This window comes from Pararge aegeria, chromosome 18 (assembly GCF_905163445.1).
Source record: "Pararge aegeria chromosome 18, ilParAegt1.1, whole genome shotgun sequence".
NCBI classification, from domain to species: Eukaryota; Metazoa; Arthropoda; class Insecta; order Lepidoptera; family Nymphalidae; genus Pararge; species Pararge aegeria.
The window spans coordinates 1-15,201 of NC_053197.1; the positions used below are offsets into that span (position 1 = coordinate 1).

General features: G+C 38.7%; 1 protein-coding gene across 1 annotated transcript; it reads right to left on the bottom strand.

Moving 5' to 3' along the window:
- Nucleotides 1-10,872: 10,872 nt before the first annotated feature.
- LOC120631692 lies at nucleotides 10,873-12,003 on the bottom strand. Its single transcript, XM_039901367.1, has one exon. The coding sequence runs from the start codon at nucleotides 11,936-11,938 to the stop codon at nucleotides 11,069-11,071; it is 870 nt and encodes a 289-aa protein (XP_039757301.1). The 5' UTR covers nucleotides 11,939-12,003; the 3' UTR covers nucleotides 10,873-11,068.
- Between the last annotated feature and the right edge of the window lie 3,198 nt (nucleotides 12,004-15,201).

The window sequence follows — 15,201 nt, forward strand, 5'->3', positions numbered from 1 at the left end:
CCTGACCTAACCTGACCTAACCCCCCGCGCTGGACACTAAGACCACCGCAACGTATAGCGCCTGCCCAGTTTCCTTTGCCAAAAGAATGATTAGAGCGGAAATGCAAAATCAGTGGCAGCAGCGCTACGACGAACAAACCACCGCCAGCACTACTAAGGTCTTCCTACCAAACGTAAAAGCCGCACATAAAATAATGGTGGCAACAGAAATCACGCCTATACTCACACAAACACTCAGTGGCCACGGTGGGTTTCTTAAATATCTTCACCGTTTCAAACTAAAAGATAGTCCCTTGTACAAGTGCGGTATGGCCAGAGACGAAGAGCTCATCCACCTGCTGGTGGAATGCCCAAGATTTGGAAGGCAGAGGCACGAATTCACTAACAAACTCGACATAGAAATAAATTCAAAAACATTAAAAGATCTTTTTGCTAATAAGTATTTTAGGCCAGATTTTATAAATTATGCAGCTAGTATTATAAAAATTATTTTAGACGAGAACAGATGATAGTGCAAAAGATCCCAAGTTACTTGATATTATAGATGATATTGGCAATAACTAGGATAGAATGCCCATAACAAAATTAATATTGCAAAGTAGCCAAATTAGCAAATAAGTAAATATGTATTAGTGATAAGCTGAATAAACAAAAAATGCCAATCCCGCCAAAATGTAAATAAATGCGTAACATAAGAAGTAAAAAATAAATATAAAATTTAGTCATAAGTTAATAAAGAATTATTTTTAAGTGTGTAAGTAAAATAAGGACAATAAACCTGTACAATAGTATAAGTAAAAGTAAGAGAATAACATTGTCACGCAATGATGATAAAAGTACGAAAAGAAAGAAATAGTAATGAAAAAAAATAGAATAAAAGAAATGAATACAAAAAAAAAAAAAAAAGGAAAATAAATAAAGAAAGAAAGAAATAAAACAATAGAATAAAAAAGACTTGTTACGCAAGGGGTTCCACCTGTAGAAAAAAAAAAAAAAAATAATAAAAACCTAACTATTTGAATGCCCAATAAATTTGAAAGCCAAACAGCCGAAACAGAACAAGCCCTGAATGTAACATTAAGCGTTGAAAATGCAAGCCTAACTATCTCAGATAAACACACAAGAGACGAGTTCATAAAATACTGCGAAATAATTGCGATAAAAATAAATAAATAGTAAAAATGTCAACCTTAATCTAGTCACAAAAAGAATTTTAATATTACAATCTATTAATTTTAAAAAAATAGTCACTAAAATTAATAAACAATATAATATAACCCTTTTCATTACCCTAATTATAATAAATAAATAAAGAAATTACATACAAATACAAATCGGAACGATAAAATAAGACACACCACATTCAAATCAATCTACAGGAGACAATACATAACACTCAAACACATAACACAATATACAAACAAACATAAAACACAATACACAACCGCAAACAGCAATCATAACACAATCGCCATAGCATGCATAATTAAAGAAATATGTTTACCTATTATTATTAGAATAAAAGAAATAAACATATTTAATATTAGCATATCCAAACAATCCAATATAGAAATAAAACAACCAATAATCTTAAAATCTTATTTATATGTTATATTATATTAAATTAATTTGTCATAAAAAAAAAACTTAACCTAACCCCAGTGATTTCATTCAACAATTTGACTGCTTAACACGCTTACCGCCGCTCCTGGTCGAGACTTTTTACGAGTCCGCTGTCGGGGTGTTGTTTCTGCGCCACCCTGCAAAAAGAAAAAAAAATAATATTAATTTCGAGTTTCCAAATTTTCTAACAAAATTTTCGCATAAGCGTGTGCTCCTCACCGGACTGCACGACACCCGCACGTGCGAGAGCGGCGCGCACGCAAATTTCGCACATTTTAGACGGTCGAAAAAAAGAAATAAACCTAACCCACCCAACCCGCCTTATACCCACCCTATACCTGTTAATGTGGGTATAGGAGAGGAGCAATACCTTAAAGAGACCGGCAAAAAGTTTAATTGACATATCTCGGTATTGCTCCCAGGCAATTTACTAGTGACAGTTTGGGTTGCTCTATACACAGCCCAAACATAACAATTACCAATTGTTACATGACTTGGGGCACTTTACACCCCCAAAAATAACAACATTAGAGGAACTTCAGACCGCTTACTATCTTACTGACAAGCTCTTGACAAATTTAAAAAAATAAAAATTACAATATTATCTAAGTGGCAGGCAGGGGTCTGTGGTCGCTGTCAAGCCGACATGTCGTGAAATCAGCTGCTCGTATTATTATTTTAATTTTTATTATAATATTTGTATAAATTGTGTTAAAATCACTGTGATTTAATGTATTTTCTATGTGTTAATCAAAGAAAAAAGTGTGACCTACGCAGTGACCATATAAACCACGTAAATCGAAAATCCGTCTGACAGGAGGTTTCGTCCAACGGGAATTCAAAATCCAACGACTGTTATAAGCAAACGACGTACATTTTATGATTTTACGTCCATGGGATGTACCTGGGAGTATTGCTTTCATTTTTCTTATGTTAATAACACTGCCATAACAATATCCTAGTTTACCCAATTCCCAATTCGAGAATAACAAAATAAAACAAAAATTTGAAGTATCAAATTTTTGTATAAATAATAATATCAAATTTGAAGTATCAAATTTTTGTTTTATTTTGTTATTCTCGTAACACTCACGAGAGACGTCCCTCCACACACTTAGACAGACTCATTCTCGCTTTACTTGACGGATTTGTGGTAGTATAGTTGAAGAATTAATTAAACTGTCTCAGACAAAAATACACAACCAAATAAACCTTTTTTACAAGTTGTGATTCAAAGTTTTCTTTGCTAAAATTGCTATTTCTATCACTTAAAGATATCCCTAATTAGTATGTTATTGTATTTCCTAGTATACTATCTGTAATATTCCTTAGTATTTATCTCTATTTCCTATAACTTTTTCATAATATATATACATATATTTTTGATCCTTTTCTCTTTCTTCTGTAGGTTATCTAATTTCCTTCACTCACATATACTGTTTGCTGTGTTTCAGGGCGAAGTGCTATAAAATGGTACCAACAATGCTAACCAGAAGAGCGGCTGCATTGAAAGAGCAATTAAAACTTAAAAATGCCCTCAGTGAACTAAAGTCACTGAAACAACTAAATGCTGATTTAATGAGGGAACAAGTGGAACTGAGATCAATTATTGCCAAGAACTCCCAGCTAAAGGGTGAACTAGCTAACCTACATAGCACTCACACTCTGGTCTTAGAGGAGCGCAACCAACTCCAGGAGGCAGTGCGTTCTTTTAACCAATGCATATCTACTTATGATGAAGCTTTAGGAAGAATTACTATGTTGGAGGGTGAATTATGTAGCGCACATAAAACTATTGATGACCTTCAGTCACAATTACAAAATGTTGAAATGCAATCAACAAATAACTTGTATGATGAACTACTTACTTCATCCTCAACAATGCCAGTGTGCATTGATCTGACTTGTGATAGCCCTTGTGTTAAAAAAACCAAGCCTCAAATAGATCTCCCCTTTTTAAATAGCCACAATAAAATAAAAAAATACATTAGAATTAGTAAAATAATAAAAAAAACTCAAAAATTAGTAAAAAACCAGAAGAAAAGCAGTGAAAACCTGATACTAAGAAAAGAACGTTCACTTTTGTTAAATAAGTTAAATACCTTTTCTCTTTCTTTTCAAAGTAGCAGGGAAAAATAAGAGAGTGAAATCCAAACCTTAAATGATGTTATTCAACAGCTGGAGGACTCACTTAAAACTATGACTATTAAATATGAGCTGTCAAAAAAGCAGATTGATGAACAAATTCTGGCAGCTGATGAGTTGTTAGCTCTAGGTACCTACAATATGGCTCGTTTTGAGTCATTGGCAAATAAATGTCAATGTTCTCAAGATATACCTACGGCTAACCTAGACTTAAGTAGTAGTATTTTGTCCTCTAATAAGCTAGAGACCTGCCAAGAGCAGTGTGAAAGTATTATTCCTGTCACTACATCCTTAGATTATAATTTATCAAGTAAGCATAAAAAACACACTTTAGTAATTTCAGACAAGCTAGGTAAAGGTTTTGGTCCTATTATGAACTGTTACCTAGATCACTCAGTGACTAATAGATGTTCACCGGGGGCTAATTTAGACTATCTTATTGATAGTTTGAACATAGACAGTTTAGATGTAAATAAAAATGTTATATTTTTGTTAGGAGACAGCTTAAATGTAAAAAAGACACAAATTATAAGATGTGTAGAAAAATTGCTGGCTTTGCATGAAAAATCTAAATGTAGATTTGTTATGTGTGCCTTTCCGTACTGTGGCACACTTAGTTCTAAGTGAAATAAGCAAATTTATAATTTAAATTTATTAATTTTTAACTTGACATGCCGTCATAGTGAGGCAGTTTTTTATTTTGATGTGAATAAATTTATTTCACCACTGTTATTGACTAGGCATACTTTTTATCTGTCAAAAAAATGTAAGCAACATATAGCCTCATTATTAGCTTACAATTTAAATGATACAGTTACAAGTGTTGTAACTAAGTCTATTGACAACTTTACAAATTGTACTTTAGGTACCAGTATTTCTGATAATGACCCAAGTACTTGTTCAAGTACTAAGAAAATTTCTTATAATTATTTAAACTAGATAGCCAGACAACGGAGAAGCTCTCCAATATGAACATTGTACATAAAAATATACAGAGCTTAACCAGCAAAGAAATTGAAATAGAACTGTTTGTGGAAAAACTCAATATACACATTCTGTGTATTACTGAGCATTGGCTCACTGGTGCACATCCAGCAGTTATCTTAAGGAATTTCAAAATGTCAAGTGTGTTCTTCAGAAGGACTGCAATTCATGGTGGGTCCTTAATTTTTGTACACAATAATATAACTTGTAAGGAGCGAAAAGACATAGTTAGTCTTTCTGTTGAACGCACTGTAGAACTATCTTGTGTGGAGCTGGAGCGATTTATAATAGTGTGTGTATATCGTCCCCCCTCAGGTGATTTTAGCCTTTTTGAGGATGTAATGGAAGATGTGCTTAAGCGATTGTCTGTATCCACAAAAAAAGCAATAGTATGCGGGGATTTTAATGTTGATATTTTACTTAGTAATACAACTACGACTAGGTTGCTAAACTTATTTAAATGTTTTAATTTAAATTATGCTTTTAGTGAACCTACTAGAATCACAGCAACCTCAGCATCGTGTTTAGATAATATTTTTCTCAACTGTGATATCTTAGGTAAATCGATAATAACCAACTTAAGATCAGATCATTGTGGCCAACAAATTACTGTTTTGAATAATTTGAATAATATAAACAAAGATAAACATATCGTCAAGTGTAGGCCGATAACTAAGAGCAAATTGACGCGATTCAAAGGTGAAATATCATCCAAAATTCCTGCACTTGTCTTTAAGAACGGTCATCCTGACAGCATTTATGGTACGCTCTTTAATATTATAGAAAATGAATTTAACAAAATATTCAATTTCAAACATATAGATTTCTAATGATAAATTAGTGACATCTGCATATCGTCTGCGAAAGGTGCAGAAGTCATTTGTGGGATTGAGTATACGCTTTTATAATATGATTCCTAAGGTAATTTTGGACCTACCAATCCATAAGTTTAAAGAATGTGTTAAAACACATTTATTACAGCGAGGTTATTATACAATTGATGAGTTTCTTAATGACAAGGTTGCTTGGAAGCATCCGGCTCCGCTTTCATCTCTCACAAGATAGAAAAATGAATGTTAAAATATAAAATGTAAATTTTTGATGTTGGAAAAGAGCAACTGCTGAGTTTCTTGCCGGCTTCTTCTCGGTAGAATCTGCCTTCCGAACCGGTGGTAGAGTCACTACACACGGACAGACTGGACGTTTCAAAAGTGCTTGTATTAGGCCTACTTGAAATAAATGAATTTTGAATTTTGAATTTTGCAATTTACACCTCCCAATTATTTTAAATAGGTTAGAATAGTGTAGGACCACATTAATTACTGTGATAAAGCCAAATTGTAATTCCCTGTTATTTAAAAATTTTTATGTTTCTATCGTTGTATTGCTAGTTGAGGGACTTTTAAAAATTCCACATCAACTTACGAATTACTGGCATATAATGGCATTCAGAGCGTCAAATGCAACCAAATCTTCTAACGTGGCCAGTGTCAACGTTAAGCACGCTGACCCAGAAAACCGCAAGCGCCCTCCTGTCAAGGCATCCTCTAAAGACCTGCCCTTCTTGGCGAAGTCAGCCGCGGAAGGCCCCCTTGAGGAGCCAGCTCCTCAAGGGGGCCTTCCGCGGCAAACCAGCTCTTCCAGGAAGCCAAGACTCAGTTGGAGCAGTCTGGAAATATAAAGCGACATATGTAATATGTGTTTGCATAGTACTTTACTAAAATGGTAAGCGGTTCGTGTAACGACCTTGCGCGTCTCTATTTACAAGTGTGTAGGCAGTTCGTGTATTGATTATTCGATATTTTTGAAATATTTATAATTCTCAAACTCAACTCTATGTCATTACCAGTAATTGTACTGGTACTTGTATAGGATCATTATAAAAAGTATAGTGTGTGCATCTAATCAACCACTGGCACCAGACCCTCAATGCCCTTAAATTTTACCTCGTTAAAATATTTAAAGTGTACTCATTCCGATTACGTGGCCTCGTAATAGTCCCGTATCGTTATTTTTCGTCACTACCTACCCGTACCTCCCCCCCCGTGCAGGGAGTGGGTAATTTGCGCGCCTGCTGCCTTCCTTGGATGTGGTAGCAGTTTCTCAGGCTCCCTCACCGGAATCGAACCCTGATCCCCCGTTACCAGCGACAAACAATGGTAGTCGCAGAAACTCATTCCGATTACGAGACCTCGTAAGAGTCCCGTATCGTAATTTTTCGTCACTACCTACCCCCCCTTACCTCCCCCCCGTGCGGGGTACAATATTGATATGATATTAAAAAAATACCATTAATAAATAACATAATAAAAGACCACCACTTTTATAGAGACATAACGCCACTGTGTGGCGCCGCCATCAGACTCCTTAGACTCGGTACTCTGTCGTCGCCGTCGACTTCGCACCTTCACCCCATATAGTAGTGGCGGGGCGCGACGGGCCTAATGTGTAAGTGAAAAAAAAAAAAAAAATCAATTAATTGTTATTTTACAATATCTTCTAATATGAATAAGAGTACTTTGTATTGGTACGTTTTGTTTTTTGTTTTTTTTTTTTTAAACGGAACTGAACCTTAGTGACCGGCCTGCGGCCGGGCACCCGTCTTATTCATGTTCTAACCTAACCTAACCTATCCAAACCTTTTAAAACTAGTTTGGATAACTTTAGACCTAAGCCCACCGGCAACTACGACTAACTAAACACTGATCTAGCTATCTGGCTTTCATCAGTGCATCAACAGCAGCATAACTAGTATTAAAATAGTAATGAGTTTTTATTAATGCATATATTCACATTAAATCATGAATCTAAAGTCTAAAGGAATCAAAACTAGATTTAGGTTAGGTTAGGTTAGAACATGAATACGAGCGGTGCCCGGCCGCAGGCCGGGCACTTGGGTTCAGTTCAGTCAAAAATTATATATTATTTACTGTTACGTCGGGGAACACAAGTATTACGCACGGTTGCTATAATGACACTGCTTTATTGAACTGAGTTAGCTAGCGGTGAGGCACCACCGCACACATGCATACATGCACATACATACATAACAGTCCTCCCTCTAGATTGACAATATTTTAAAGGGAGTTAACTATTATAAGTTTTCCGAACGCTGACGTTCCCGTAACAACATCCTTCGAGTTCGGGCAGAAGGAATAGCTACGTTACTTTCGACACATTCGAAAAACTCATCATCATCTGTCGCTGGTCGACGCACCCCTCTCGTCACCGTTACTCTGGTAGGTGTGTCCGGTGATCCAACCTCCGCCCTCACAGGTGAAGCTGGTGTGACTGAGTTCTCGACCGGATCGGATGTTTCCGGTTCTGAAACCGGTTCCTCATTTCTCCCCCAGCCCGTTGGCGAATCCTGGTGCTGTTGGGTTGGAGATAGCACGGATGATGTCGGCGACTGCCCGGTCTGTGTCGTAGTGACTGCTATATTTGACGATGACTGCTGTCCTATATCTTTATCATCGTCCCAGAAGTCAAAGTTGTTACTACTTAACCCTTTGTTTATAATAATTTGATTTTTATGTTTTTTAACAATGAGTGATGTTTCACAATCCTTCACTAAATAAACTACTTTACCAATTCGTTTCACAATTGTTCCCTTGGCCCATAAGAATTTATTACTACTACTAAATTTTTAATAAAGAACATTGTCACCAGCGGAGAAAACCTTTCTATTACTCCCTCGTCTTGCTTCCACTTGCAAACACTGTTGGTTTTTGACAAAATTAGCCAAGGCGACAGACGAGGGTGACGATGTGATGGGATCGAGTAGGTCTAATCGAGCTGGCGAGGACCCTGTGGTGGAATGTAATGAATTTCTATAGTCAAATAAGTACTTCAACATTATCAGTTTACATTGCTTAATATTGTGATTCGACATAAGACTCGATTTAATGCCTTTCTTTACGATTTTGACATAACTTTCTGCTTGACCGTTACTAGAGGGGTGGTACGCTGGCGACGTCAAATGCGAAATACCATTTAAAACATAAAATTTCGAAAATTCTTGTGAACAAAACGTAGTAGCATTGTCAGTTATGATGAATTTCATTAAGCCAAAACGTGACATGAACTCGCAGGAAGGGATGAGATGGATACACCCAGGGTGAAATTGGCGTGCGAGGAGCTGTAGGACGTGATTGTTGACAAATTTCACAATTACTTATCATATTTTCCAACGTGCTATCTATTCCTGGAAACCAGAACCTCGACCTACATTCCGCTTTAGTTTTTACCATACCCAGGTGTGAAGAATGTAATTCCGAAAGTATTTTAATTCTTAAAGAGTCTGGAATAATCACTTTGTGACCTCGCATAAGGCATCCATTTTCGTACGAAAGTTCCATCCTACAGAAAAAATATGGCCTAATATTAACATCGTTTATCTTCGGTGGCCAACCCTTTAAAACATAGTTCACCACTTGCGACAAGATTGCGTCCTTTTCTATTTTCATACGCAACTCCGCAAGTGTCACCGGGAGTGTTCCGTCGACTACGAAACAGACGTAAGTCGCACGGTCGTGCAGAGCGGCCGCTGCGTCGGCGCACTGCCCCGCACTCCCCTCCGCCGCGCCGCTTGTATTCGAGTTACCGCTGTCCGCTGCCGGGGCGGGGAGACTCGCACGCGATTAAAAATCCGCACTGTTATCTGCGCTTCTTACGTATTCTATAGTATAGTTATAGCCGCTCAGAAACATCGCGTACCTTTGCAAACGGTTCGCTGACACCTCCGGGATGCCTTTATGAGGACCGAATATGGATATGAGAGGCTTATGATCCGTACGAAGTACAAAAGGATTAGCCCTACCATACAAATACTGGTGGAACCGCCGTACTCCGAATATTATTGCCGTAGCTTCTTTCTGAATCTGAGAATAATGTTTCTCGGCGGCTCCGAGGGTTCGCGACGCGAAAGCTACCGGTTTTTCAATTCCGTCATTTTCCTTTTGGGATAAAATTGCGCCTAATCCGCTCGGGGACGCATCGACAGTTAAAATAACTTATGCGTCAGGATTAAAATGCGTTAGCACTTGATCTGATGCTAGATACTTTTTGAATTGAAATCATCCCAATGTTTTTGAACCCAATTCCATTTAGCGCCCTTTTTCAATAAATCGTACAATGGACTTAACACTGACGACGCGCTGGGCACGAAACTGCGATAATAATTAACCAGGCCTAGAAATGACTGTAACTGGCTGATATTTAATGGAACCGGTGCTTCTAAGATGGCTTTAACCTTTAAGGGTGACTTCTTTAACCCATTTTTGTTTATGATATACCCTAAATAACTGACCTCGTCCATAAAAAATTCACACTTTTCCTTTTGCAGTGTTAAACCTGCATCCTGTAGCCTTTGAAGTACCGCATGCAACCGATCCATATGTTCGGAATCGGTGGTACCGGTTATTAAAACGTCATCCAACAAACAAAGTACCCCGTTCATACCCTACAACACACCCTCCATTGCGCGTTGAAAAATTGCTGGCGCGCAGGCCAAGCCGAATACTAGCCTAGTGTACCTAAAAATACCACGATGTGTGTTGATACAGGTCACTTTTTGAGATTCATCGTCCAATACGAATTGGTTATAAGCCATAGAGAGATCTAATTTTGTGAACTTTTGTCCACCGTGTAGCTTAGAGAATAATTCGCTCACGGTAGGCAAGGGATACTTTTCAATGACTAACTGTTTGTTTATACTGACCGAATAATCAGCGCATAATCTCACTGAGCCATCTCTCTTGAGCACGGGTACAATTGGTGATGCATATTCTGAATGCTCCACGGGTTCCAGTACCCCTAAATCGACCAACCTATCGATTTCTTTATCGACCTTATCCCGACCTTATGCGAATGCTACGGGTCGCGGTTTGAAAAAAACCGCTTTGGCATTGTCTTTTAAGGTTAATGTAACTTTATACTTATTGAAACGTCCTAACTTGCCTGAAAATATGTGCGGGTATCGCGCTTGAAGGTCAACTTTATCTTCTGTTTGTTGACAATAATTAACGGACTTTAACTCTAATTTAAAAAGCGAAATGAAATCCCTACCCAATAGCGGCGGACCGCCACCGCGTTTGATGTATATGTCCAGTGTATGAGACTGACCCTCGAATGTCACTGGCATTCGAATCATACCTATACATGAGATGTTATCACCTGTATAGCTCATAAGCCTCTTATTACTCTTAGACAATGGTACTTCCTTAAAATGTTTGGTGTAGGTATTTTCGGATATCACTGTGACCGCAGAACCACTATCGATTTCAAACTTTAAATTTACCCCGCGGATCGACACAAATTACACCATAGGTTCGCCTTTGATTGAACGTATATTAAATAACTTACCATCGTCATCGTCATCCTCGGCTACATCAGCCGTGATTAGGTACCTAATCTGTTTACAGACCCGCTGGAGGTGACCTGTTTTGTTACACTTTTTACAAACATAATTTCGGTATTTACAAATTTTGGATCCGTGGAAGAACCCGCAAACCGCACACTTCAATTTCCCCGCACTTTTATTTTGGTCACTATTATTTCCGAACGGCACTTCTCGTATCTTGAACATGGCGCGCTCGGCGTCCCCCGCGGCTGAGTCGGCGCTGGTCGCAGCCATTGCGGGGTTACTGGCCGCGGCACCAGCGCGCGCGCACCGTATTCCCTCAGCCAGCTCCACCGCCTTCGCGAGAGTCAGCTCCGTGATATCCTTGGCATACAGCTTTTCTTTCTCGAGCCCTGGTCGCATACCTATCACGAATCGATCCCGCAATGCTTCTTCCACGTTGCTGAAGTTGCAGTGAGCCGTCAGCCCACGCAATCTAGCTGCCCATTCCGTGTGGGACTCGGAAGGTTGCTGCGTTGCCGCGTAGAATTTGTGCCGCTCACCGATGCCTAAGCGTTTCGGCGTAAAGTGAGCATCCAGGATAATCAGGATATCCTGAAATGGGACGTCTTCCAGCGCTTTCGGTAGCGCTAAGTCCGATGCGAGCTGGTACGATCCCTCTGCGAGTGCACTGAGTAGTATAGCCCGGCGCCTTATCCCCGTCGCATCCGTTGATGCGTTTATCTCGTTCGCAATAAACCATTGCAATAGACGGCCTTTATATGTTTTCCATGAATGGACATTGTGATCAAAAATGGACAAAATTCCGAATCTCTCAACGGACATTTTTATAATTTTGAACGCGGGTAGTCGTCGCCACTGTTACGTCGGGGAACACAAGTAATACGCACGGTTGCTATAATGACACTGCTTTATTGAACAGAGTTAGCTAGAGCTGAGGCGCCACCGCACACATGCATACATGCACATACATACATAACATTTATTATTTATATTTGAATGAGAATGAAAAATAGCAATTATTTTGAATAGTTTTCAGAATGAGACAGACGGGTGTGGTAGGGTAAAATCTCCAATTTAAAGTTCCCTTATTGCGTATTTGTAATATGTGTTTGCATAGTACTTTCCTATAATAGTAAGCGGTTCGTGTAACGACCTTGCGCGTCTATATTTACAAGTGTGTGGGCAGTGTGTATTGATTATTCGATACTTTTGAAATATTAATAATTCTCAAACTCAGCTCTCAAACTCAGCTCTATGCCAGTAATTGTACTGGTACTTGTATAGGATAATTATAAAAAGTATAGTGTGTGCATCTAATCAACGACTGGCACCAGACCCTCAATGCCCTTGAATTTTACCTCATTAAAATATTTAAAGTGTACTCACTCCGATTACGAGGCCTCGTAAGAGTCCCGTATCGTTATTTTTCGTCACTACCTACCCGTACCTCCCCCCCCCGTGCAGGGAGTGGGTAATTTGCGCGCCTGCTGCCTTCCTTGGATGTGGTAGCAGTTTCTCAGGCTCCCTCACCGGAATCGAACCCTGATTCCCCGTTACCCGCGACAAACAATGGTAGTCGCAGAAACTCATTCCGAAAACGAGCCCTCGTAAGAGTCCCGTATCGTTATTTTTCGTCACTACCTACCCGTACCTCCCCCCCCGTGCAGGGAGTGGGTAATTTGCGCGCCTGCTGCCTTCCTTGGATGTGGTAGCAGTTTCTCAGGCTCCCTCACCGGAATCGAACCCTGATTCCCCGTTACCCGCGACAAACAATGAAAGTCGCCGTCACCTTCGCCCCATATAGTAGTGGCGCGGCGCGACGGGCCTAATGTGTTAGTGAAAAAAAAAAAAAAAAATTAAACTAAACTGATTGGTTCCCTTATTGCGTATATGTAGTATGTGTTTGTATGTGTTAGCTATCGGTTCTTGTTATCGTTTGATAGACATTTATATATTGAAAAATGGTAAGCGGTTCGTGTAACGATCTTGCGCGTCTATATTTACAAGTGTGTGGGCAGTTCGTGTATTAATTCTTCGATACTTTTGAAATATTTTTAATTTTTTTCATTAAAAATGTCATTACCAGTACTTGTACTTGTACTTGTATAGGATAGGATAGGATAGGATAATTATAAAAGTCTATTAGTGTGTGCATCTAATCAACCACTGGCACCAGACTTGCCCTCAAATTGTACCTCTCGTTAAAATATTTAAAGTGTACTCATTCCGATTACGAGGCCTCGTAAGAGTCCCGTATCGTTATTTTTCGTCACTACCTCTACTTACTACTACCTACCTCCCCGTGCCGTGAGTGGGTAGACATTTGAAAGATGTACATCGGGGTACAATATTGATATGATATTAAAAAAATACCATAAATAAATAACATAATAAAAGACCACCACTTTTATAGAGACAGCGCCACTGTGTGGCGCCGCCATCAGACTCCTTAGACTCATTAAATATAATAGTTATACATATGCTATCGCGCACTTTTTCGTAGGTACTTTGTAAATCCGACTACCACAAAAAAATATTTTCAGTTTTTAGGTTTATATATAGCCTATGACACTCACAAATAATGTGGCTCATTTCAAAATCGGTTCAGTAGATCCAGAGATTACCACAAACTCACTAACATTACTTCTTTATAATATTCGTATAGAAGTATAGATTATTATTATTATTACTAGCGTTACACCTTTGGTAACAATTATCTATTAAACCGTTGATCGCGTTTTCGGTGGTCCGTTTGCGAGTTCCTTTCGCAGCCGTGACCGTGCGTTGCGATGTACCGTCGATTCGCTGGACCCTCTGCACTCTCCTCCCGTGCGTTGCATAAATAGTTCCCGCACACAAATAAATAAAACAATGCATTCGTTTTATATCGATATATTTCGCATTAAAAGACAAAAGGAGTAGCGGCTCAGCGCGGAGCAGCGGGCAGTGGCCGCCCGCACGTCGCCAGCGGCGCCGCGGCCGGCTCGCCTCGGCACGGGCTCACAACACTTACTTATGAGTAACATCATGGTACTGTCTCTGTATTTATTATTGCTTATTGATTCTTTTGTTCGTAACTATTCTCTCTCAATGCTCTTTTTACAATAGGTATTTAGATTTTAAAAATCATTAATTTTCTGATTTTTATTCATACAACTGTGAAAATTTCCAGCGCGATGGGCAGAAGAGAGACGCGAAAACCCCAATCCAAATTTTTTGGCAAAGCTATAAAACACATGATGTTCACTGATTTTAAAATACTAATATGAAGTATTACTAGGTTCCTTAATTTGCAATCGATGCCGAGGGCACTGAGTCGTGCGTGCCGAGGCAAGGTCTTAAAAACAGAAATCTTTTGGATATGAGCTCTGGGCTTTAGTGTTGCGAGTACTCGTTCACCGAGCCGAGCCGCTCGCGCGCTTTACTTTTGAAGTTAAAATTTAAAAAAAGTTAACAGTGAAATAAACAACGGGCGTCGCGCGCCGGCAGCTCGCCGATCCGTTTAGATATGTATCACGAAAGATTCTAACTTACATTAAATATATTTCTATCGAAATAAACTTTTTATTTGGTAACAAGGCATTTCGATCTTTGGAAACAAGAATATAACAATTATAATCTACTTAATTGCACAGCTTGAAAATTAAATCAGTTCATAATTTATAAGTATTTTATTGACATTGTCATATATATTAAACTTTTCGCGTTTAGGAGTCGGTCTTTTCGACTCATAAAAAGGAACATTCCGAAATAGACAATATTATACTTAGCTCGGTAGTCTGTAGATATAGTAATATTATATGTATATAGATTTAAAATTTATACAGCTTGCGGTAGTAAGAAAATATCAATTGGTCGTTTAGAGATCACGTTACGAGATGCAGTGGAATGAATCGTGAAAGAGTATTGCTAACTAATTTGAAATATATTAGGTGTATATAGTTTATTTATATATTTTTACAAACTCTTAGATGTAACTTAGTTATTTATATATATTATTGTAACGTTATATTGCTATACAACAGTGCAGTCGGCGCCGCGGCGCGAGCCCCCTCCCCCGGCCGGCGGCAGTACTCAAACCTTAT

Coding starts and splice junctions, on each gene's coding strand:
- LOC120631692 (XM_039901367.1), bottom strand. CDS start 11,938: ATGTCCGTTGAGAGATTCGGAATTTTGTCCATTTTTGATCACAATGTC.